The 23,598-nt window shown below is 38.4% G+C and overlaps 8 protein-coding genes across 12 annotated transcripts; 2 read left to right on the top strand and 6 right to left on the bottom strand.

Annotated features, from left to right (window-relative positions):
* Positions 1 to 984: 984 nt before the first annotated feature.
* LOC130702491 (keratin-associated protein 19-2-like) lies at positions 985 to 1,931 on the bottom strand. Of its 2 annotated transcripts, XM_057524168.2 has the most exons (4): positions 1,803 to 1,931; positions 1,436 to 1,703; positions 1,321 to 1,365; positions 985 to 1,248 (listed from the first exon to the last, which is right to left on the bottom strand). In XM_057524168.2, exons 1-4 carry the CDS (start codon positions 1,815 to 1,817, stop codon positions 1,085 to 1,087), a joined length of 492 nt encoding a protein of 163 aa, XP_057380151.1. In that variant the 5' UTR covers positions 1,818 to 1,931; the 3' UTR covers positions 985 to 1,084. The 2 variants fall into 2 exon arrangements, with proteins under 2 accessions (XP_057380151.1, XP_057380143.1); XM_057524160.2 differs by having other exon boundaries at positions 985 to 1,365.
* Positions 1,932 to 2,966: 1,035 nt separating this feature from the next.
* On the bottom strand, positions 2,967 to 3,850 carry LOC130702510 (keratin-associated protein 21-1-like). The gene is made up of 4 exons (XM_057524194.2): positions 3,779 to 3,850; positions 3,433 to 3,685; positions 3,312 to 3,359; positions 2,967 to 3,243 (listed from the first exon to the last, which is right to left on the bottom strand). Exons 1-4 carry the CDS (start codon positions 3,791 to 3,793, stop codon positions 3,068 to 3,070), a joined length of 492 nt encoding a protein of 163 aa, XP_057380177.1. The 5' UTR covers positions 3,794 to 3,850; the 3' UTR covers positions 2,967 to 3,067.
* A 1,228-nt stretch (positions 3,851 to 5,078) lies between these two features.
* Positions 5,079 to 5,845, bottom strand: LOC130702520 (keratin-associated protein 21-1-like). The gene is made up of 3 exons (XM_057524207.2): positions 5,741 to 5,845; positions 5,414 to 5,675; positions 5,079 to 5,351 (listed from the first exon to the last, which is right to left on the bottom strand). The coding sequence occupies exons 1-3, from the start codon at positions 5,753 to 5,755 to the stop codon at positions 5,176 to 5,178; spliced, it is 453 nt and encodes a 150-aa protein (XP_057380190.1). The 5' UTR covers positions 5,756 to 5,845; the 3' UTR covers positions 5,079 to 5,175.
* A 1,385-nt stretch (positions 5,846 to 7,230) lies between these two features.
* Positions 7,231 to 8,403, bottom strand: LOC130702504 (prisilkin-39-like). Its single transcript, XM_057524181.1, has 5 exons — positions 8,266 to 8,403; positions 7,711 to 8,173; positions 7,605 to 7,640; positions 7,485 to 7,526; positions 7,231 to 7,403 (listed from the first exon to the last, which is right to left on the bottom strand). The coding sequence occupies exons 1-4, from the start codon at positions 8,278 to 8,280 to the stop codon at positions 7,486 to 7,488; spliced, it is 555 nt and encodes a 184-aa protein (XP_057380164.1). The 5' UTR covers positions 8,281 to 8,403; the 3' UTR covers positions 7,231 to 7,403; position 7,485.
* Positions 8,404 to 12,613: 4,210 nt separating this feature from the next.
* LOC130702473 (keratin-associated protein 21-1-like) lies at positions 12,614 to 13,604 on the top strand. The gene is made up of 4 exons (XM_057524146.2): positions 12,614 to 12,725; positions 12,807 to 13,059; positions 13,133 to 13,180; positions 13,247 to 13,604. The coding sequence occupies exons 1-4, from the start codon at positions 12,711 to 12,713 to the stop codon at positions 13,420 to 13,422; spliced, it is 492 nt and encodes a 163-aa protein (XP_057380129.2). The 5' UTR covers positions 12,614 to 12,710; the 3' UTR covers positions 13,423 to 13,604.
* A 1,038-nt stretch (positions 13,605 to 14,642) lies between these two features.
* On the top strand, positions 14,643 to 18,876 carry LOC130703343 (poly(ADP-ribose) glycohydrolase-like). 3 transcript variants are annotated; one of them, XM_057524821.2, is made up of 11 exons: positions 14,643 to 14,819; positions 14,890 to 15,152; positions 15,218 to 15,340; positions 15,408 to 15,566; positions 15,629 to 15,882; positions 15,961 to 16,046; positions 16,112 to 16,271; positions 16,342 to 16,472; positions 16,541 to 16,728; positions 16,819 to 17,244; positions 18,788 to 18,876. In XM_057524821.2, exons 1-10 carry the CDS (start codon positions 14,741 to 14,743, stop codon positions 17,242 to 17,244), a joined length of 1,869 nt encoding a protein of 622 aa, XP_057380804.1. In that variant the 5' UTR covers positions 14,643 to 14,740; the 3' UTR covers positions 18,788 to 18,876. The 3 variants fall into 3 exon arrangements, with proteins under 3 accessions (XP_057380804.1, XP_057380803.1, XP_057380805.1); XM_057524820.2 differs by lacking the exon at positions 18,788 to 18,876 and adding an exon at positions 18,295 to 18,433; XM_057524822.2 differs by lacking the exon at positions 18,788 to 18,876 and having other exon boundaries at positions 16,819 to 17,369.
* LOC130703345 (membrane protein BRI3-like) lies at positions 16,277 to 18,492 on the bottom strand. The gene is made up of 4 exons (XM_057524827.2): positions 18,353 to 18,492; positions 17,952 to 18,160; positions 17,806 to 17,872; positions 16,277 to 17,719 (listed from the first exon to the last, which is right to left on the bottom strand). The coding sequence occupies exons 1-4, from the start codon at positions 18,396 to 18,398 to the stop codon at positions 17,655 to 17,657; spliced, it is 387 nt and encodes a 128-aa protein (XP_057380810.1). The 5' UTR covers positions 18,399 to 18,492; the 3' UTR covers positions 16,277 to 17,654.
* LOC130703344 (membrane protein BRI3-like) lies at positions 18,785 to 19,471 on the bottom strand. 2 transcript variants are annotated; one of them, XM_057524825.1, is made up of 3 exons: positions 19,352 to 19,471; positions 18,989 to 19,194; positions 18,785 to 18,922 (listed from the first exon to the last, which is right to left on the bottom strand). In XM_057524825.1, the coding sequence occupies exons 1-3, from the start codon at positions 19,377 to 19,379 to the stop codon at positions 18,791 to 18,793; spliced, it is 366 nt and encodes a 121-aa protein (XP_057380808.1). In that variant the 5' UTR covers positions 19,380 to 19,471; the 3' UTR covers positions 18,785 to 18,790. The 2 variants fall into 2 exon arrangements, with proteins under 2 accessions (XP_057380808.1, XP_057380807.1); XM_057524824.1 differs by having other exon boundaries at positions 19,319 to 19,431.
* Positions 19,472 to 23,598: the final 4,127 nt, after the last annotated feature.

The following is a 23,598-nucleotide window of genomic DNA, read 5'->3' as shown; positions in this document are numbered from 1 at the left end:
AGAAAAAAAAGGATGTCGCAGCGATGACGTGGCACTAGGGTAAGGGGTAACCCATGTTTAGGCGGGAAATGATTGTGCTCTTCCAGTTACAGTTGCCAGATTTATCACAGCTTGCGAGCTGCTTTTACATGTTTTTTTAAAGCTTATTACGATAAATCCTTCTTTTCACGAGAGAAAAGCTTAAGAGATTGAATTGAAGCAAGGAAAATTACAGTCGATGAAACAAATAGCTAATTAGAATTTTAAAAATTATGCTTCCGTTTGGAAAAAAGGAAAGAAGTGTCTTCTTTTTTTTGCTACCCGTACTTATTGTACTAATACGTCGTAACCATTTGAAATTCAACAACGTGAGAAGCATTGTCTCCAATTGTTAGTCTTAGTTTCCCGCCAAGTTTCCGTTGAGAGCAAATCCACGTACTTGAACTTAATTTATTAAATAATTAATTGAAGTGTAACAATCATACACCATCATGAAACGAGGAAGAACACTGCTTAAATTTTTGGGTCGTAAAAATGGAGCTGCAAATGCTTACGTAACAAGGTCATAGGCTGTAAGTTTTAATCTCCCCCTTCTAAAACATGTGCTCTAACTAGAACATGAAAAGTATCTTTTTTTCATTTGTAGGCCACTAAATAATGAAATAGATGTTGGTGGCATATTCCAATCATGGTATACCGGTGTGCCATCCAATTTTAGCCCACAGAATGGAGAGGGTAAGTGCTAATCTTCAATATTCACCTCGGCTATGCTAATGTAAAACAGACCCATTGTTTCTGGGCATGATCACCAAATCCAGTACAGTAGACTGCACCACATTTCAAACAGGCATGGCTTTAGTTCGTAATAGGGAAATTGGCACTTTCCTTTTTCCCAATCGTAAAAGATGTTTCTGCATCTATTTTACTGTGTACCATGTTTATTAGCAATTTGCCACGCTGATATTTTTTTGGTGAGATACTGTTGACAGGTTTAACAAGCTAAAATGCTGTCGTAACATGTTTATTTCGACGAAAATTGAGGCTGCGTCATTGATATTACTATATTATTGCTATGAGAAATATTGGGATGCAAATTGAAGACATTTTAATAAGCAAGTCCGTGATGGCCATATCCGTAACCATGTCCATGCCCAAGAGCGTGGGCGTTGCTGTGACTCTTCGATCCATGGCTGATTACTTTGTTGATGCTGGTGTAGCCAGAGCTGGCGTGGTTGTGTCCGTAGTTTGATCCGTAACCAGCGCCGTATCCTACCATACAAATACAGGGCACATTTACACGTGAGCGTTTTACAAAAAGCTGTGCAACACTCGTTTCCTTACCGTATCCATGACCATGTCCACCATAACCTAAACCCAAACCGTAACCTTTATAGACCAAGACATGTTACGAATTGATTTCCATTCTCAAACTATTCATAAAAATTAACATTCAAACCTCCGTAACCTGCTCCATAGCCAATACCATGACCATATCCTAGTCCTCCGTATCCAGCGCCGTAAAGTCCGTTGCCGTAGCCGAGTCCAGCATACCCAAGTCCACCATAACCGAGTCCTCCGTAACCTCCATACACTCCTAGGGTTCCCTCAGCCGTTTGCAGATCCTTGCCACTGTCAACGTCGATGGCAGCCCCTTGTTGCTCGACAACCTCTTTTTGCTCTTCGGTAGCCATGGCAAAGACGATGCATGTAACAGCAATCAAGACCTTTGAGGTAGCATAGCAAGGGAAAGATGTGTAGTACAGAGACTGCTTGTTGTTCTTCTGATTTTCGCTTTTACTTGTTCAAGGCGAGTAAATACTTACTTTGAATGCAATCATTTTAGTGGAGTGAAGAAAGGTGTACTGGATGCTTGAGAATTCAAGTTGAGTATGATTTTTGGATCGGTCCCAACTGCTTATATACTTTGCCCAAAATCCAAAACATTCTTACAGCAATCAACAGTTAGGCATAGATTTTGTGTGAAAAGAGAAAAACAGAGTGAAAGGTTTGTCGATTGCATTCGTTATGGGCCTTAACAATGAAATTGACAAAGAACCGATCCTTTCATTAAAGTCATTCGAGCGTGCAAGTGAATTGATGGTATCGGATTAGGATTATGAAAACGTTGGGAAAGGACTTTTCTAAAGTTCGCAATGAAATCACAAATCTTTCGTTTGTTACGATTGACAATCTATTTTGCTGTTTGAGCTGCTTGAAGACTATCGTACTCTTGAAGGTCGAATTTCTCTTGTTTTCTCCTACCACTGAACAAAGCTGGTTAATCCATATTATTTTGCTGTCCTTTATCTTTTCGAAAATTTCATTTGAATTCAATCCGGGGTTTATTCCTTTTTTTTTACACCTGCTGTTCTACGATACACATTTTTAAAACATATATAATAGGCTGTTAAAACAACATTGAACTAAAGACCAGGCGAAAATTTTGATGGCAACCTTTCACGATGAGCTAATTTTAAAAAACAAAACAAACATATTTGAAAACTGCAAGTTTATGTGGCTGTTTAATGGTCAGTTTAATGTGGAGGGTTTATAGCCTGTTATTCCGCCCCTTGTTTTGAAAAACAAACGTTAAATGTTGGCTTTTCTTTTGCTGTTAGAACAAACTGTAAAAAAAATTTTTTGGCGTTAGTTGCGCAATAACTCCATTGCGCGACTACTGTAATTAACACGATGTTTGGGTTATCTGAACTTCCGCTCATATTTTAAAAATTGGTTTTCATTGGCGAAAAAAACCTGAACTTTAACAAGCAACTCCTCCAAATCAAATTGGGCTTTTCAAATCACGTTTTCGGCTGCTCGTGGCCTTTTATTTTAAAGTAACAATCATGCTGTTTTTGCTTGTTTCGGTGCGTGAAGTATTGCTATTAGGGACAAACCGGTTTTCGCAACTCAAATTGTGTTGACTAAACGATTTTGCAAACCCGTTTCGTAAATTTCGTACGGTAAACAAGAAATCAAATTTAGACACGCTTTAGCTGTAGTCTGCATTTTGACCGATAATCTATATTTTGAATTTGCGAATAAGTACAGTTTTTGCTCTAGCGATGATTCAGAAACAGGAAGGGTATTAATAAGCAAGTCCGTGGTGGCCGTATCCATGAGCATGACCATGTCCGAGGGCGTGACCATTGCTGTGGCTCTTTGATCCATGGCTGATCACCTTGTTGATGCTGGTGTAACCGGAACTGGCGTGATTGTGTCCGTGGTTGTTTCCGTAGTGGGATCCGTAACCAGTGCCATATCCTGTCATAGTATCACAATCCAAATATGACTCCTAATCTCTGATAAAAATCCAAAATTGGTTTACTTACCTCCGTGTCCATGACCATATCCACCGTAACCGAGACCCAATCCGTAACCTTTTCATGAGGGAAAACAATGTTTAAAGTTAGATATCTCCCCAAATTATCTATAAATCAATCAAATTCGAACCTCCGTAACCAGCCCCATAACCAATTCCATGGCCATATCCTAGTCCACCATATCCGGCACCATGCAATCCATGCCCGTATAATCCATTGCCATAGCCGAGTCCACCGTAACCTCCATACGCTCCAAGGGTACCCTCAGCCGTTTGCAGATCCTTGCCTGTGTCAGAGTCGGTAGCGGCCGCTTGTTGTTCAACGACTTCCTTTTGCTCTTCATCAGCCATTGCAAAGACAATGCAGGCAATGGCGATGAAAATCTTTTGGGGTAAAATAGGAAATTTAAAATCTATTTTGCGCCATTCCTGAAGGCAACTTGTATTTTGATTTACGTTGAGCAATCAACAACTTACTTTGAAGGCGATCATTTTTTTTCCTTAAAGATAGGGAGTGGAGTGGTGTTCTTGATGTTTTGATTGTCAAGTCGAGTATGATTTTGAATTCGATGGCTATTGCTTTATATACTTTGGGCGAAAGCCAAAACATTTGATCACAAAACCCCAGCTGTAGATCGTATTTGCAGAACAATGTATTGTGAATATAGTAAAAGGTTTTGTTCATTTCAATTTGATACAGGCTTTACCATTGAAATTCGAAAACAAACGGACTTTTTGTTTCACAATCGTCTGCTTGGTTGCGATTAGATTGTGTTCGATTTAGGTTTGGAAAACGGTGACAGTTCCTGTCTAAAATTCCCTGATCATGTACCGCCATATCTATGTAAGATACGGTTAGTAATTCATTTACTGGATGCTCGCTCTCTCTGCGTGCAGAAGAAAGTCGCTATGTATTAAACCTTTCATATTTCTTGTTTGTCACAACTATTAAACAAAAACAGCTGATTGTTTCTAGTTTTATGTTTCTCGCCGCACCCCTTAGGGTTCTCTAGGATGTAATGCATCATACACCTTCCTGAAGAAAAAAAAAACCACGATGCGCCTGTTTCGTCTTCCCGGGAAGGTCTGGAGATTGAGACCCTCGAAAGTTTTTCTCTAATCATTTCTCCTACACATTTGCAAATTAAAATGGGGAAACGTTTCCGCATTTTCGCTATTTTTCTATCCCTCTTCTACTTGTATGAGAATTCTTTTGGAGTTGAACTATTATAGTTTCACGTAAGCGTTCGCGGTCTGATTGCCTAGCGTTTTCGATTGTCTGGCTATAAACTGTCAAGTTTTAGCTTTAAAAAAAAAAATTGGTGCTCAGTTTTGGCTATCGACAAAAAAAGGACAAACTATGACTCGTTATAAATGTAGGTGGCAATAAAAAAAAAATATCATAACAGCGATTGAAGGAACTCTTGGCATACTAGTGACTTTTATGTTCTTGTTATTAGAGTAGGTTTGAAAAACTACACTAGGCATGTTTTCTCTTTATTGGCGTTGCTCTAACAACCAACACCAAACGTAGATAGGCAGTAATTGAGCAAACTTGATCCTGCGTTATCGGGCATTTTCTCTTTTATAAAAAAAAAAAAAATTGTTGTTGCGAATTTTACGTTTATGTCCGCCCTTTTTTTTGTTGATTGGAAAGGACCAAAGAAATTATTTTCAACTTTTCGTGGCGTCATTATTTTTGTATATAATTATTTCAATGAAAATTGGACTTCTGTCATTTTTTTCAGTAATGCGATTCTTTTAAAGTAAGCTTACGTATATTTATGCGTGTGAACATACTATCCATACAGGGTCTCGAAGAACATTAGTACTCTATGATTTATAAGTCCGATTTACATTATGAAGGGTGGATATTAATAAGCAAGTCCGTGATGGCCGTATCCGTGAGCATGTCCATGTCCAAGGGCATGTGCGTTGCTGTGGCTCTTTGATCCATGGCTAATCACTTTGTTGATGCTCGTGTAACCAGAACTGGCGTGATTGTGTCCGTGGTTGTGTCCATAGTTTGATCCGTAACCAGCTCCGTATCCTACCATTTCAAAAATTGAATTCAACTATGCCCAGAACTCGTATAAAAATGTGTTTGCCTACCTCCATATCCAAGACCATAACCTCCGTAACCTGCTCCATAACCAATTCCGTGACCATATCCAGCGCCGTAGAGTCCGTTGCCGTACAACCCATTGCCATAGCCAAGCCCCCCATAACCGAGTCCGCCGTAACCTCCGTACACTCCGAGGGTACCCTCGGCTGTTTGCAGATCCTTGCCATTTTCTGAGTCGATAGCGGCCGCTTGTTGTTCGACGACTTCGCTAGCCATGGCAAAGGCAATGCAGGCAACGACAATCAAAATCTTTGGGGTAGTACAGGAAGATAAAGATGTGTTTCCTATTGATTTATTCAAAATATTGAACTTACTTTGAAGGCGATCATTTTCTAATGGGGTGTACTGGATTCTTGGGATGTCAATTCGACTATGATTTGTTTGTGGAGAATTTTGTCGGCTTATATATGCATCCAAATTTTCGAGTGGCATTCCAAAATCTAAACGTAGTGGGTGGCTTTTTTTGTTTTCCTCCACTTTGTTTACTGCGAAAAGTGAAGGTTTAAAAATCAAACAGATTTTGATTTTCCGAAATTTGAATGGGCGAAACAATGAACTTTATTCAGTCGCCCTTTTGAGTGCGTTCATCTCACCGGAAAGTACGCGTCTAGTTGCTTTTACTTCGATACCGTTGCCAGAGCAAAAAAACGAACGTTCGGTATTAAAATTTTTTTTACACGAATTGTTTTTGTGCACGTCAGTTATGTCATACACACCAACAGCATTCAATTCATGAAAGTGAATTACCCATACCAGCAGAGATGAAAGGTCGCCCTATAATTTCCAACAATCGTTAGAGAGAAAAACAGGAATCTTGTAACCTTCAACTAGTACCCGGCTAGTTTTTTTGTTTTCTTGATATCTATGGTAATTACAAAATGCAGCCCTCTGATATAGTGATAGAAAAAGTGGATCAAGTTCGCGTTGTTATTTTGGAGGTAAAAGTAATACTAGATTTCGTTATTCTCACCACACACGCACACATACGGCCGGATGTGTTCCAAATAACCAAATTAGGGTTGTTCTATTGAGCGCGTTGAAACCTGTTTTTACCTCTTGATGTGCGTTTTTTTTTTTTTTTTATGAACGAACAAGTGTTTCCGTTTAAAGCGGTACTTTTTGCACGCGTTGGATCTGTTTAAAAAATCCGTTTTATTATCCCTATGCATGTTTCTCGGAATTGAAAACGTTCGATTAAAAACATATCGGTTCAGGTGTTAAAACTCGTGAGGTGTCAAGGCTTTTCTCATTCTGTTAACGTTGAGTAGCGACTCGTTCCAAGAATATCGTTGCAACATTTCGTGAAAAGTTTGGGCACAAAAAAAAAATAATAAGAATGCGTTCAACTCGTTTCGTTTTCTCCTAGTCGTTGTTTTTTTTTTTTTTTTTTTTTTTTTTTTACTTTCAGCGCGGAATAATTTTTTCCCCCTTGTAAAAGGCTCCCCGTTGTTTTCTTATTGCAATCAAAATGTCAAATACTCTGCGTGAAAATAGTAATAGGGGGACATGTTGGAAGGGCGCGTGTTTCAAATTCATCTGCCAACATGTCACATAGATAGGGTGGGGCAGGCTTGTTGCATGTTAAGTAGAAAGTTTTGGGGTTTTTTTTCAATGAAAAGCACCTGTCGTTATGTAAATTGCATTTCAACCTACATTTTAAAAAAAAGGGAAATGCCCGCTAAAGACGGCAAAGAAAGTTTAGGAATCTACCGATAACTATATTCAGCGGTTTCATTAATAAGCCGCAACCATGACATGGGTGCGGTCTGTTAAACAAGGGTGACTCACAAAAAAAAAAAAGAAGTGAAAATACGTTGTTTTATTTATAACAGATGTATTTTTAAATTAGAGTTGTTGAGCTCAATCGTACAAGCACATGGTGGATACATACGGGAACGATCGTTACGGAAATTAACACATTGTTTAATTATGTAGAGGTTGAGTCTTGTCATCAAATTGAATAGCTCTTTCCTTTCCCTGCAAATCAAGCAATTTTTTGAATGTTTTAAAAATCAATTAATCAAAGGATTCGTGAATGATCTTCTATTTTTTAAATACCTCAATAACCGTATCCGTAGCTAGAGTATCCGTAGCTCTGTCCTGTTGATCGTAAAATTAATCAAAAACAAAAATGAAGGAAATTGTTTGGAAAAGATTAAAATATTTGCATTTATTTACCCTTTCCCTTTCCTTTGCCCTTTCCGTATGATGGTGCTGAAAAAAACAACATAAAAACCCGTTATTATTCAAGTGCCATCTTGGGTGGTCGTTAAAAATGATTTACCGGCGTAACCGTAGCTGCTGCCTCCGTAACCATAGCTGGAACCGCCATAGCCGTAGCTGCTTCCGTAGCTTGCACCCTTGCCTTTACCTTTACCTTTGCCTTTGCCTTTTCCGTAGCTGGGTGCGGCATATGCGTAGCTGCTTCCGTAGCTGTAGCTAGGAGCGGAATAACCATAACTAGGAGCAGCATAACCGTAGCTAGGAGCGGAATAACTAGGAGCGGAGTAACTGGGAGCAGCGTAACCGTAGCTGGGAGCGGAATAACTGGGAGCAGAGTAACCGTAGCTAGGAGCGGAATAACCGTAGCTGCTTCCGTAGCTAGGTGCGGAGTAGCCATAGCTGCTTCCGTAACCTCCGTGTTTCTTGGATTTCGATTCAGCCAACTCCAAATCGTCGATATTGCTCTCCTGGGCGGCTTCTTCAGCGTAAGCCACTGCCACCATTGCCACAAAGATCAACGCAATCTATCCAGAACAGAGAGGAGAGAGAAAAAAAAAATTTAAGTTGAGTCTTTTTCACACAATTGGGGGGGGGATGTAAGGGAAATAAAATTTACTTTAAAAGCCGCCATTATAGTTGCCAAAAAAAGAAAAATAAGATTTGTGTTGCACGAGTGAGCCGATTGATGTCCAAGAGAACAAACAGTTGGTGAGGATGTGAAGTTGCAATTGAGCTACTCTCGCTTTTATACACGTCGGGTAAGAACGCGTGCTCCATATGTGGTCCAACGAAAATCATCTACATGCGAGTTATTTTTTTTTTTTTTTTTCAATGCACACATACTACCAAGGACGAGTGAAAGGAAGCTGCAAGCGAAAACTAGACCGACCCCACAACTAGCCAGACTCAGAAAGTACGAAACAGGATTTTTTTTTTTCTTTTCCAAACGAGGCACCGGTAGTAGTAGCATAAAATTTAATGTCTGGCGTATTGGTTCCAGTGCCATTTGACTTTCCAAAATGTGTCTCTTTCATTTTTCTAAGGTTGAAACTACACGTTGTGTATCGTCTAGCCGAACTGCCACACTTCAAAAAATGTCGTGTAGTAACTCGCTGGCCCTGAAGTCCGTGCAACTTGCAAGAGAGTCTCTCTTGGTTGTTAAACGGAAATTGTTGTTTCACTTTTTTTTGTTGTTGAAGGAATCGCTTTTTGCCTTACGCGACAGGTTTTTGTTTTTGCGTTAAAAGCTGATAATAATTATGTAATGGGAATTGTTACATTGAAAATCGTACATTTAGAATGTTGTTGATCTTATTACATCCCAGTTTAAGCTGCTAGATAAGGAGGTTTTGCTATGCAGAATTCTCTCATTTGCTCCACCTGCATCTAATTGTGCATACCCTTGAATGCGGTGGAACTCAAGGGCCTGGTTGGCCTCTTTTTGTGAATACCTCATTCGAATTGTTTTAATTTGCGGTAGGCGGGATTGTTTTGTATTTTTCTTTTTGACCTACAAACATTAGCCGAAAGACCCATTGTTAAAGAAAAAAAATATATGGTTTCCCTGTGCCCAATAGCTAAAAACATTGCGCAAGCACAACGTTCACTTGCTTAAAGCCTACGAGTCATACATACGGGTGCACTCTAAATGCCGGGTTTTGTTGCGCGCGGTTTTTAACGTTAAAGTACCAGTATAGGCTATTCAAATACTACTACGATGAGCGTCCGTTGCCCAACGGTTTTCTCTGGCCTTTCTATCCCATTTGACTTGGAAAATTTGATCAGGCAATCTCGAACTTTAGTCGCAAAAGAGTTTCTATTTTGTGTCTGATGGGCATTATGGGACATAAGAACGCCCAGATATCTCACCATTCTCTTTTTTTTTTTTATGACATCATTTTATTTATACGAATTGTAGCTTCTGTCTGGATAGAGAACCTGTCCGTTTCTCTTTGCGAGCCCAAAATTATGCGAATTGCTAGTCGAGAAAAAAAAAAGATTGGAGATTTTAATGCGACCCATTTTTTTTGGTTTTTTACGATAGACCATGTTTCGCTTTGCCGCTTATCTGTCTACGATTGCAGACTTGGTCAATGAAATAAAAGACGACGAAAGAACCGGTTAAGCTTCTTAGATATCGCTATTCAAATGTGTAGAAATGTAAATATGCGACTTCTGCTGGTAACTATTGGTCAACAATGTCCCACTGTTTTAACTTAATTCTAAATCTTCTCGAATGCGATCAAAAGTATTTCTCTTTCGTACGAGCAATTGGATGTTCGCTTGCATAACAACAAAAATGCATTCAAAATGAGAGCAATGTCACGAACAATAATTCAATTAACTGTAGGCCATCAATCAGAAACGATCTCTAAAGATATGCGTAACCTTAGGCTGATGAATGAATGAATATGGACTCTAGTCTGACGGCCAATGCCGCCTGCTAGACATAGAGTGAATACGGACCTTGGCCCGGTTTGACGAGAATCCAATGGCCGGTTCCTTGTGTTCACAATTTTTACCGGATAAAGTGGATGAAAACTTCTTTTTCTTTTACATATCTCAAGGTGTAAAACCCTTCGAAATAGAGACGCGTAGAATATCGCAGTCACATATGCGTCCCGTCGTTTGAATACAATTTTTTTTTTCTCTTTTTTCTATATGGGTCACATTACAAAAATGGTCCTAGAAAACTAAGAGAAATCTGCCTCTTAGCAATTCACCAGATCGTTCCCCCGTGCCAATTTTCTTGAAATTTTTTTGGTCATCAACGAGAACCACCCACGCTGTATCCGGCCAGGTACCTGCCCAAAACGTTGTCTTAATATGGTTCGAATCGATGCAAATATCGTGTATCGTCTAAATCGAATTTAATTGGATACATCTTTCGTGGATTTGGGAATTTTTTAAAATTCTACGGCCATGCCAGATCCATCAAATTAGGGCAAGCAAAACCTTCAAAGACTAAAAACAAGACCTTAATTTTATTGGCAGGGTCGGCGTCTGTCGTTAACACCAAGGTAAACACGAAGAAGTTACCTTGAATGAAAAAAACATGTTTTTCATTTCAGAACGTTCAAACATTGAAATTGAAACTGCCCAGTCATTGAATCAAGAAACAGCTTTGTTTCTATTTTTTTGTTTAGGAAATGTTTTGCGTTCATTAGTACCCCTAACTGTTATTATTACCTTTTTTTTTACCCCTTTCTTTGATCTAATAATACGCCAAGGTCGGCGGTAAAAGTTGGCGTTCTCCATGTTTTGCATCAATCAACAAGTTGATTGAGCACCGTGACGTTTAGTACCTTTTGAACGGTTATTCCCCCATTGTGAATTTTTCGTTTGCCATTAACTCGTGGATAGGCAAACGCAATCGACTTTCAAATGTTACCAAGGGCTGCCTAACCAAATAGGTCTTTTTTAAAAATTTTCACCTTATTACTTTTAAGCGAGGCTGTGCTTGTGAAATGTGAATAATGGAGCCGAAACTTTCGACTTTAGCTCAAGTTAAAATGAATGCGATTGCGTCAGCCGTACGAAATTCCGTGGTATAGAAACTTTCGATCGGAAAAAAATGATCTAACGCTTAGATATGTAGCTGACGTGATAGAGAAAACTTTTGCTTTTTTTTTTTTAAAGCTGTGATGCTATGAAGTCAAAATTGCAGCTTTGAATTTTGAGCTGTGCACGGAATTGCGATTATAATAATAGATCCGCACCTTTTTTTTTTCTTGTGGTCACGAACGTTATTCCTTTTGTTTTTTGGGAGGGGGTTGATTTCTGACTTTTCGTGATTTTCTCACTAGGTTAACGGCATTGTTGGTGGCATTTTCTAACGGTCTGCAAAACAGTTAATCATACAATCTGAGTTGTGAAAGCTCTTGCGAAGTCCCACTCTCGTCCGTGTTCAAAGATAAACAACTGCACTATCTTTGTTATATTGAAAACTTCTGCTACAACAAATAGAATTTTAGAAACACATTTTTTTTTTGGGGGGGGGGGGGGTTCTTTGTTTGGAGCATGCGTGTTGGAATCCTCAAAGTTTTCCTTTTTTTTTTCCATCACTTGAAAAAAAAAATCTGCCAAAATATAAGAAAGTTTCGTTTTATGCAAAGTTCTAATGGCGGGGATCCATATCGCCTTTCAGCGGGTTATCTCGTCAAGGTTTCTCCAGTTGGATAGGAGGGGAAAAAAACCTGCCGATCTTAGTTTTCAATATCAAGACATAACTATGTAGGCTAACGTTTTACAAAGCCCGTTTCCATTCACCCGTTGACTGTGATGGTCAGCCAGCAGCAATTTTAAGATCTAGTGTGTAGATTATGCACGTGTAACTCGAAGATCAGGTTTATTCCAATAGAATAATCAGATTTCGGTATCGAGCTATGTAGAATAACCGTGTACCGGAAAATGCACGTGATCACTTCCAGGTTTCATACAAGTTAACAGACTGGACGATTGAAAAAAAAAAAAAACAGATTAACTGCTTTTATGTTTTATAATTGTGACAGAAACATTAGCACTGAAAGATATGAGGATAATTTTTGGTTAACGAGTACATATTGGAACGCACATTCAGATAAACTGTTCGAATTAGAAAAGGTAAACTGGGATTTGAAATTGATTTTTGACATCTTTCAGGTAGGTTAGCTGAGGATTATGCTGATTAACAGATGAACCGTCTTTGTGAAATGAGTTTGGCAGACCAGAAGAACCGAAGCATTCTAGCATTTGTTCTTCTTGTATGCCAATTAGGATATTGCAACCGCCCAACATTTTCGTAACCTAAATTTAATATCGCAAAGTCATTGGCACGCTCGAATGACTTCAATCAAAGAATCAATTGTTGGAGTCTGTTTTCTATAGTTGATATCGTTTAACAAATGGCACACCTTTCACTCTGTTTACATTATTGTACAAACACAGCCTATGTCAACTGTGTTTTTCTGTTAAAGGTTTGGATTTCCGCCAAAGTATATAAGCAGTAGCGATTCAGTTGAAAATCATACTAAACTTGATTTCTCAAGTATCCAGTACACTCGTCTTTACTCCACTAAAGAAATGATTGCCTTTAAAGTAAGTTCATTACCAATAATAAATCTAAAAATTAATAGATGGTGCAATAGAAATCTCTAATATCCTATTTTTCATCAAAAGATTTTGATTGCCGTTGCCTGCATTGCCTTTGCCATGGCTGATGAAGAGCAAAAAGAAATCGTTGAACAACAAGCGGCCGCTACCGACTCTGACACCGGCAAGGATCTGCAAACGGCCGAGGGTACCCTCGGAGCGTATGGAGGTTACGGCGGACTCGGCTATGGCAATGGATTGTACGGGCATGGACTCTATGGTGCTGGATATGGTGGACTAGGATATGGCCATGGAATTGGTTATGGAGCTGGTTACGGAGGTTCGAATTTGATTGATTTATGGATAATTTGGGGAGATGTGTAACTTTAAACTTTGTTTTCCCTCATGAAAAGGTTACGGATTGGGTCTCGGTTATGGTGGATATGGTCTCGGATACGGAGGTAAGTAAACCAGTTTTGGACTTTTAGCAGAGATTGGGATTCATATTTTGGCTGATATTATGACAGGATATGGAGCTGGTTACGGATCCAACTACGGACATAACCACGGACACAATCACGCCAGTTCCGGTTACACCAGCGTTAACAAAGTGATCAGCCATGGATCAAAGAGCCACAGCAATAATCACGCCCTCGGACATGGTCATGCTCATGGATACGGCCATCACGGACTTGCTTATTAATAACGTTTTACTGACTGACCGCTTGAATTCATAGAGTATTATCATAATTATACTGAGAAAAAAAAATGACATGTCTATTAAGAAAGGGAGTTTAATGGCCATCAATACAAACAAAGCTGAAACGCATCAAACTTGGGCATTTCTGTTATAGTGTGCAGAAGTTTATCGTAAACTGTAATGCCAACAAGCAAGCACATGCAAATGATAATTTGCAAGCCGTGGCGGCGTGAAATAAAATGTTTGATTGAAATTTGTTTCTTATGCCTGCACAAACTATTAAATTAATGATCTAAAATTGTATAATAGTTTCTTATTTTAATTGATTATCGTGTATGTGTATACTGCATGGTGAAGTGGTTATGATCAGTGATTTCTAACACTGAGGTGCGCTGTTCGTGTCCTGGTTAATGATATTCAGTAATGTTTCCTGATGATGATATAAGCGATGACGAGTCTTAAATGCACATTCAATGTGTTGAATTGACGACAAATCGAGGCATTTGGCTGAGGGGAACATTACTGTTTTCATTTTAACCTTTGTGGAAGGCAGCAGTTAGACGTTGTTTCCAAAGTAGCAAAACGTGGTGAGTTTTCTATCACAGTAAAATGTGAATTATTGGTATTTAAAAATTTATCTATTATTTTAGTTGAATCTACCTTAAACTATGTCATTTGAACGGGTTGTTGTATATTTGCAGACTGCGTGGTGCAGTGGTTATGACGAGTGAATTGGACTGCTGAAAGTAGCGGTTCGTATCCCGGTTAAAGAAGTTTAATAATGTTTCCTGATGATGATATTTGATGACGAGTCTTAATCTGTACGTAATACGTGCAAGTTGATGACAAATCGAGGCATTTGGCTGAGGGGAACATTACAGTTTTCATTTATAACTGGAAAGTAGCAGTTGGACATTGTTATGAAACTAGCAAACTGTTATGTGGTTTCTATCACTGAAATTTGTTTTATGAACGTTTTAGTTAAAAATTTATGTTTATCTTGTATAGTTTTATCGACATAATTTAAACTAATTTCGAAACCATTTTAGGGTATGCAAAAACTCCTGTTCCATAATTACCTTCTCAGTCTACTCGTTTGAAATGCCGGGAATGTATTAAAATACTGCAGTTTCTACCAGTTGCTCCTACTCGCCACTAGATGGCTTCTGGGCTACAAAGTCACAAACTATAGAAAGTTAGGGTTGTCTGCTAGTGGTAAAATTTGAAATTTCTATCTTTCGGCTTTTGTCTTTAATTCTGCGTTTGTTTTTAGTTTTCCATAGAAATCTTTCTTTCGTTCTTTGAGAAATTGAGCAAAGGAATGAATGATGATACGCCGTCGTCACCAGCTCGAAAGAAATTAAGACAAATAAGTATAATGGATAGCATTTCAAAACCAGGTATGATGATCTACCATTACACTCGCCAACGCCGTCAGTCTATATTAAACAGGGTTAACATTTTGCATAGGAACCACAGAAATAAACCGTCTCAGTCTAGGAATCTCAAGTACTGATTGTACTATAGATATTGAACCAGAAGAAGATGATGTCACGATTACAGAACAAGCAATTACAACAACCACAACATACAGTAGTAAATTACAAGATGACTATTTAACTGAGAAGTTTTGGAAAGGAAAACCACTTACTGAGATGCCCAGTTTGTTTAATCAAAAATGTGTGCAATTACTTGACATCAAACCTGGCAGAGATCACACAGTTTTATTTAATGTATAATAGAACTTACAGAAACTTTGGTATGTTGCCTGATGTTAATCCTTGTTCTTTTATTACAGGTTTCATTTTTAATGTCAGATGCCACCCTAGAACCACATCCAACCAGCTATACTGATAAATGGGATACTGAACATGTCAAGATGCCTTGTTCTCCCAGCAATCTATACCCAGTCAATATTAATGTAAGAACTTAATATAGGTAATCAATGACACGGCTTAACCTAAGAGCTTTTGGAAATTCCTATGCAGGGTAATTCTGCTTTGGAACAAAGATGGAAATTGGTTAAACAAGCTTTCTGCGATAAAAAAATCAGTTGTTCGCTTGACCTGGAGAAAGCCATTTTATCCTATAACAGCCGGTACAATCAAATTTGGAATTTGAAAGGGTTTCATGAATTTGTTGACAAGGTGTTGCTCTTTTCAATAACTTGATTCGTTGTTGCGGTATTAACTTCATATTGCATTACTAGGAGCTATCGACAACCGAGAGACAAAAATTGTTTGACCATATTTTACCGGGCATCATCCGATTGGCCATCGAAGTTCCAAATCGCGTCACCCGAACACCAGTTTTACTGGTCCGTAACAAATCACATAGCATATCAATGTCGCAGTCGCAAATTGCTTCACTGTTAGCGAATGCATTCCTTAATACTTATCCAAGGAGGAACACTCAGAAAAGACAGTCTGAATTCGCTTCTTACCCAGACATCAATTTTATTAAGTAAAGAATTATTTTAACAAGTTTACTACAGATAACAAAATCACTAAAATAAGATGCGAATTACATCGCTTCGTTCAGGTTACTTGAAAATCGATCAAGATCCAGTTGGGTTTACGGGAAACTTCGATGCCTGCTGAATTACTTTGATCGTGTTATAACAGAGGGTAAAAGCAATTAGATTACTTAAACAAATCTGAAAATTTTTTTAGTTTTAACACTTCATTTTAAGAACCGAAAGGTGTGATAACCTTTACACGTCAAGTGGTTAGTGATTCGGAAAATCCGAGCTGGCACACAGCTTCAGAGACACTTAATGGTTTTCATGTATCCTCTGAAGGAACTATTGAAAAAGAAGGCGGTGGACTGCTTCAAGTGGATTTTGCGAACAAGTATATAAACTTATTCAAGTGGCGTTTCAGTCAAGAGGATTTAAATGGGAAAATAATAATTTTATTGAAGATTTATAGGAGGGGGAGTTCTAAATTCAGGCTGTGTTCAAGAAGAAATCCGCTTTGTCATATGCCCCGAATTGATTGCTGCTTGTTTATTTTCTGAAGTGATGGAACATAATGAGGCCCTCATCATTACAGGTAAGCATAATATCTTCACTAAGTTTGTATTTTTTCTAGAGTCCTGTAAAAGTTGGTCTTCTTCATAGGTTGCGAGCAATATAGTCGACATTCTGGTTACGGCGATACTTTCCGGTTTGAGGGAGATTTCGTTGATAACACGCCTCGAGATGTATACGGCCGAAGATTATGCCAGGTGGTCGCCATAGATGCCACTCCTTTCCGCAGCAAAGAATCTCAGTACAAACAGGAATCTATCGACAGGGAACTTCGAAAGGTCGTTTTTTCCCAATCAACCCAATATCGAAAAATAGCTTTGTTTTGTTTGTAGAACAACCATTAATTTAAGTAATCTTTTTAAAAGTAGGCTTTTGCTGGATTCCACTGTCGATATGGAGTGGCTTTGACGGCGGTGGCAACTGGAAACTGGGGCTGTGGTGCTTTTCGGGGCGATCCACGTCTAAAGTGCTTAATTCAACTTATGGCAGCTGCTGTAACTCACCGCGACGTAGTTTATTTCACCTTTGGTGACAAACAATTACGCGATGACCTTTACAACATGTATTTCCTACTGAAAGAAAAAGACGTCACTGTTGGTACATTGTACACTATGCTCTGCCAGTACGGCCAGCAAATCGGAGGATCACGGTCCCCTTCACTAGACCTCTACGGCTACCTTTACGCATTACTGGATACCTTGGACTCCGAGGATGGAGTCACCAATTGCAGCTCCGAAACTAACAAAAGCCTCACAGGGAGCGACGTCGATGTTGCAGTGGGGACAAATTTATAAGTAAGTCTAAACTAAATAAGCCATAGTATCGCCAAGGAATCGTTTTTCGTTAGGAGGTGTAATGGGTTTTTTCGTTAGGAGGTGTAATGGGATTTTTCGTTATCGTTTTTTTTTTTTTTTTTTTTTTTTATACAACAACAAAAATTTATAAGTTTTGTAAAGTCGTATACTTGCGTTGGTATCCTATGACGCATCGTCCGTGACTCTAACATTTTGCTGATAGTATCGGTTTGTTTAATCAAGCGTTTACGTCACATCAAATGAAAAAATAATGCAATCACACGTGATTGTTGAAAATAGATTGGCTTGCCGAAACGTTATAAAGAAACCTAAACAGTTGTGGACAATATATCACCCTCTCCCAAATTTTTTCGGCCAAAAAGGAATCAACGCTGATGAACAGTCTCCTTCTAATGAAATTGTGCGCCACAGTTAACGCAGACCTTCTGTCTCATCGTAAATAAGCAAATTAGACCTAGTTGTTAATAACAGAATAAAAGCGAATATTCGATTAGTCATTAACGTTACGTAATTTCGTCTTAGATAACGTGAATTAACTACCAATAGGGAAGAACATAATGCAACAGCAAATTCCGCAACAGGTAGGCCTCTCGTCAAGTACGCCAACCTATTCATGAAAAAATTTCTAACGTAAATGCTAGACAACTACAGTTTTCTTAAACGATCGCAAAATCGTTCTTACTTACCCTACATGTCGGGCAACCGCCGACAATGAGTACTTGATGGCTATGATTTTGCGGAGGCGGAACAACGTTGATAACAGTTGGATTGTTGTAGCTTGAAGGATATTGATTTGTATTTGGGTAGGTTTGTTGAGTGGTATAAGGGTATGGTTGTTGCGTTGGGTAAGGATAACCTTGTTGGGGCTGTGTAAAGCCAGGCGGCGGAGGCGGGCCTTGAAATTGGATATTCTAGTTAGTAAAGTGTAATTTTCTTTTTCCCATGACATAATAGAGGATTTGATATTGATACAATTTTATGTCATCACTTCGAGTATCGATAATAAATTTTTCTTCCATTCTTTTATAGGAACGTCCACCACTACAGGAGCAACGTAAATCACCAAAAGCAAAATGCTAATATCTACCTTGTGATTCCGAATATGGAGGCGGATTTTCATGTTTTGAGTCCATTTTCGGTAATGTTGAAGTAACAAAGAAATGGTTTGTACAATTTGAATTACCAGATAACTTTTGAAACCCGCTAAGCTTTGAGCTTAATCAAGAACTAAACTAAAAAACCGAAAATCCAGACAATTGAGGACTCATATGGAGCAACATGAAGATAAGCCATTGTTTGTTGCATCGTCAGTGATTATCAATGATAAGTTATCGTCGGGCAAACACTGTAGGTTTAATAAAAACCTAAGCAGATCGTTTCACAAAATCCATCTAACTGTACATCGTTGCCTTTTTTAAATGACGAGAATTTGGTTTTTGATTCTAACAGCGTTCATACCGTTTGCAACGGAAACAGAAGCAATTCATTCTAAATCCATTTTGATTGGTCTCTTCACATCTAGTTTTCATAAATATATCTTCCCGCAATGGTTGCATTGCGATTCCATCATCCAAAAGAGCCAGATGAAACCAAAAGGGAAACAAATGAGGCATAATAGAACTCCGGAAAATGTAAAATTTTTCTCCACTACGCCAACCTATTAGGTAACCATGACATGTATAAGTATCGAGATGACTCATCCTAAATTTTCAAAGTGTCGTACATTACAGTGTGAGCAGAGTTGATCGCATGCTACCTCAGAATCGCTGGTAATAATAGTTTCAGCTTTGTATTCTCTAGCATTTGATGTGCCATGGATGACGTTATTTGACTGATGGACTTGTACGGGCTTGGCGATCCGAGTTAGGATAAGCTTATTGGAGTTCGGAGTTGGCAATTGGTAGTCGATAGCACTGCAGTGAAATTCACCTGAAAATAGGTAATATACACCTTAAACTCACACATTCAGTGCTATTTCACCCTAGTCCTACGTCTGGTATGCACCTAAGTGATGTGCAAACGCTATGGTAAGCAACATGCGTTAACTTTATACCATCTGTTTGGTTAAGGTGAAAAGAAAAATCACTTTTTGCGCCTGACAAAGTTGAATTCATCTCGGAGAGAACAGGATGTAGTGTTTTTCACTCCGCCATGTAGAAATCTTCGGTTAGCTATAATTTTAACCTAGTGTAAGCAATGTATTCACGATATTCTAGAATGCCGCCTTATGGCACGAAGGCACCAAATAAAAACTGTTTATCTAATGGGGGTGGAGATAAATATTGGTCCTGGGCGTTGCTCGTGATAATTCAAGCAGCGTTAACGGATCCCAATAATATGTTAAACGATTACAATTATCAGTTCCATCTATGCCGCTTGAATCAAAATTGCTCGTAAACCTTCTGTTTTCCATAAATGTGTGAAATTGGAAGAGTTGAGTTAATGAAACAAAAATTAGCCATTTAAACCTGCTGTTTTAAATTAACGATCGATTTAAAACAGCTGATTTCGTTTAATCGCCAAGTTTTGACACAAAAACTAAAACTGTCCTTCTTACAGCAGTGGCAAACACGGTCTTTTTTTAATAGATTTTCGCGTTGTTTGTTTTGTTTCGTCCCATTTAATAGATTTCTTTTCATGTTGTCTTTTTTATGGGTAGAAGGGCTGCCAATTTCCTTATGAATTACACTTTCCTGTTGATGTATGCTATTGTTTCCAATTGCTTTTAGGTATATCAAAGAGCAAAAGAATCGAAGCTGTTGCGTCGATAATAGCGATCTTTTACATCCAGCACCGCCACACATTGGAATGTGCCATCCGAACGTCTGAGCATGCAAACGTGTGTCCCGAAAGGTATTCTATCAAAAATGTGTGTTGTATTCTGTTTTATTACCATCTACCATACTTCTCTTCGACGAACGCTTGATCCACCCAACTTTTTCCGAGATTTTTCTCCCAATAGATGGCGTCTAGATTTCGAAAGTGTCTGCTCTTAAGTATTCTGCGTTTCTACACCCGCCTCATTTGGTAATGTCACTTCTACTGTATGTCTCGTCAAATAAATTTTAATCCGTCTAATAGATTAACACTACTGCGAAGAAGGAACAGCGTCAGGATTGAGAGTTCTCAGAAAAGATAATAATGAGCCTACATTTAAGTCGTAGCACAAAATTTATACCACCGTCATTCTTCCCTCACACCATTGCAGAATGGAATGCGCGACAGGTGAATGCTGCACTAACATTCCGTAAAAAATTATCAATTATCTCCTCTATTTACATAATTTTTCTCCCAGGGAATGAGTGTAATTGATGTAAAAGATGTGAAGTGTCCTGACAGAATGTGTAGGACATTTTTGTTACGCAGATTTGAAACTAGGTTTCTCATGTTGGTTATTGCAAGGCTGAAATAGCTGTTCAGTAAACACTTTGCAAGGCATGCTTGTATTTTCTTCTTGACGACAAAATTTAAAAAATGTATGGAGTGAACTTGAGGAACCCAAAAATTCATTACAGCTCATGATCCATGTTTCCAAAATACTGCAGCTCGCTGATCAGAAACATATATTTTTTGTCTTGTTTTTCATGTCACTATTGCAGAATCACGTTAAGGTAAATTTGAGAAGAAGATGAAGTGTAGACATACTTTAAAAAAATGGAATTTTGCATCAACGATGGATTTCCTTTCCTTCGGCATTCAAAGGTGTTAACCGGTTGTGCTGGTAAATTTAATATTGGCTCTGTTTAATCAATCGGTATATTTAACGTGTTATTGCGTGACTAGGCATTTGGTGAATACTGCCGTAAAGACTGCGACTCCATATAACCATTATCTTTACAACATCTTTTCAAAGGTACATGCAACAACGATTTGTAAAGTCATTTTAAAATCTTTATTTCCAGTACGATTGAACTGTAAGATATTCTACATTTTAAATTATAGTTTGTTTATGGAGGCGCAGCTGTGGACCCACCTACATGGAACCCAAAGATCGCCCTGTAGTTTTTTGAAGAGCTCTAAATCTATCATAGCACCATTAATGTCGATGAAGATCCGATTGATCACGCAACAAAATTGATACAATTATGAGGAACATCCCTTTAAAATGCTTGGGTCGACTTCAAAAGCTCCTGCCAGACGTTTTATGGGAATCTGCCAAACAATGAATGTAAGAGTCATGTAAGTCACGTTGACAAGAATGTTATGCTTAACGACGTTTTTATTTCTTCATATAGATTACTAACACTAAATCTGAAAAAGTTTCCGTATTGTGGCAAGATACCGAATAAATGATAATTGGATGCACGACATGGAATTTCTATACTTGTTCACGTTCTCCTACGGTATTAAATATTTAAAAAATTGAAGTGCATATCTGGGCTCCCTTCCTTTCCGTAGCCCCGTTTCCCCTTGACTCGTAATAAGCCCGTAGGGGGTCATGCCCCTACTGTACGGTATATATAAAAATAACATATACCGAGGTTTGGAGGGCTCTGGCCGGAAAGGGGACGTGGGGGTCCGCGTAGTCCGATGATGTGTTCACGGAGGGCGACGTGGCTATCCGCAAATCCGAATTAAAGGTTAATCGCTCCAGTAAAAATGTTCCATATCTTCGGCTCTTCTTCCGGCTTCTCTTAGCCAATCACCGGGTAATCTCCCCGGTGGGTCAACAAGGCAGTGTCTCCCCCTGCCTGGGTTGACGGCAACTTTTGAAAGGGCTATTGTGCCTTTTTAAAGTTGCAAAAATAATTGTAATGTGCAGAGAATTGTCAATAAATTTTTTTTTATAAAATATTTTTTGCAAAATTTTTTTCTTTCATTGTCTGTTTTCGCTGTGTTTACACATTACATTAATCAACTTTTTTTTTGGTTAATTTAGCTTGCTCAATTCACCTTTATTGGTTTTGCCACCTTTGATGGTAAGCATTGTTTCCATTGGTTTATCGTTTATCTGTAATTATTCAATTATTATTTATTACACTCTTTGAATTCTTCAACTTAGATTCAAGGAACAACGTGTAATGCCTGGTAATTTCCATTCTGTCTCTCTTTCTATTCTATATCTGAAGTAATTTTGTATTTGTATTTTATTTTACTCGTATGGGAACCGATCCCCTGACATTCAGCGTGCAACGCCGATGCTCTAACATTGAGCCACGAGATATATCTAAATTGTTTATTATCGCATATCATGTGTTATCGTCTAGGATGTTTATGCAGTCTTTCACAACTATATGTTTATCTTTCTTTTGTTTTCATTAGGTCCATAGCTCTGTGGTAGAGTCTTTATCTGCGATACCTGTTACTCTTGGTTCAAACCTCAGTAGATGTATATAATTGAAGCAGAATAAGTTAGGATAATGAAGATTTAATTTATTATTCAAATGACTTCAAAAATTAACTTAAATTTCCTACTAGGTTAATACTATATGATATATATACGACATTTCACCTGAGTTACAACTATCCTGCTGGGATTCGAACCCAGTCAATACACCATGCTATTGCAACGCTCTACCATTGAGCTACGATACTTACTATTACACGATTTAGAACTTCAACACATTAATGTAACCGTACGCGCGAGTCAATAGACTACCAAATCTACTTGGGGGGGGATATAGGGGGGGTTGCCAGGAAGCTAAAGCACTCGCCTACCAACTCAAAGGTCTGTGGTTCGATTCACAGCAAGGTTCCTGGTGTTCCACGGTGGTTCACTGTGTCATCAGCAACATTCATTCTCAGGAAGCCATGACTTCACGGGTGCCGCCTCCCATAAGAAACTTACCAAGTGGGTAAGCTATGGGGAAAACATTTCACCAATGATTTGTATAAGATTTAACAACAAATTATAATAAAAGGCATTATTCTATCTTCATTGGATTGTAATTAGAGTATTCAATCTTTGTGCATTACTGCACTACCATGTCCACGTAACAATGCTTATTGCGTTCATAGCGCTGGCAATTTTCGATTACTGGTGACGATGCACTACAATGATTTCGGATATTGAAATCCGACTCTATATATTGTTGTGTTTTACATACGTACATATATTGTACAGTAATGATTTTTCGGTTGAACTATTTATATTATGTTCTTATATTTCATTAGACTCGCTTGGGAATTGAACCATATACTTTCGGCATACCGCGCCGATGCGCTACCAGTGAGCTATGAGTCATGCATCTAAAAGTTTTGTTTCTTATTGTCGATTATGGACACAGGTTTACACTTAGAATAATTTTGAGTAATATTTCAAGATAAATTTTTCTTTCACTTCATGATAAATTTTTTGAAGTGAAACATGAATGCAATAAGCATTATTCAGCC

The sequence above is a fragment of the Daphnia carinata genome, chromosome 10 (genome assembly GCF_022539665.2).
Source record: "Daphnia carinata strain CSIRO-1 chromosome 10, CSIRO_AGI_Dcar_HiC_V3, whole genome shotgun sequence".
NCBI classification, from domain to species: domain Eukaryota; kingdom Metazoa; phylum Arthropoda; class Branchiopoda; order Diplostraca; family Daphniidae; genus Daphnia; species Daphnia carinata.
Note: the sequence above shows the minus strand (reverse complement) of the source record. Positions and strands in the feature narration are given on the sequence as shown.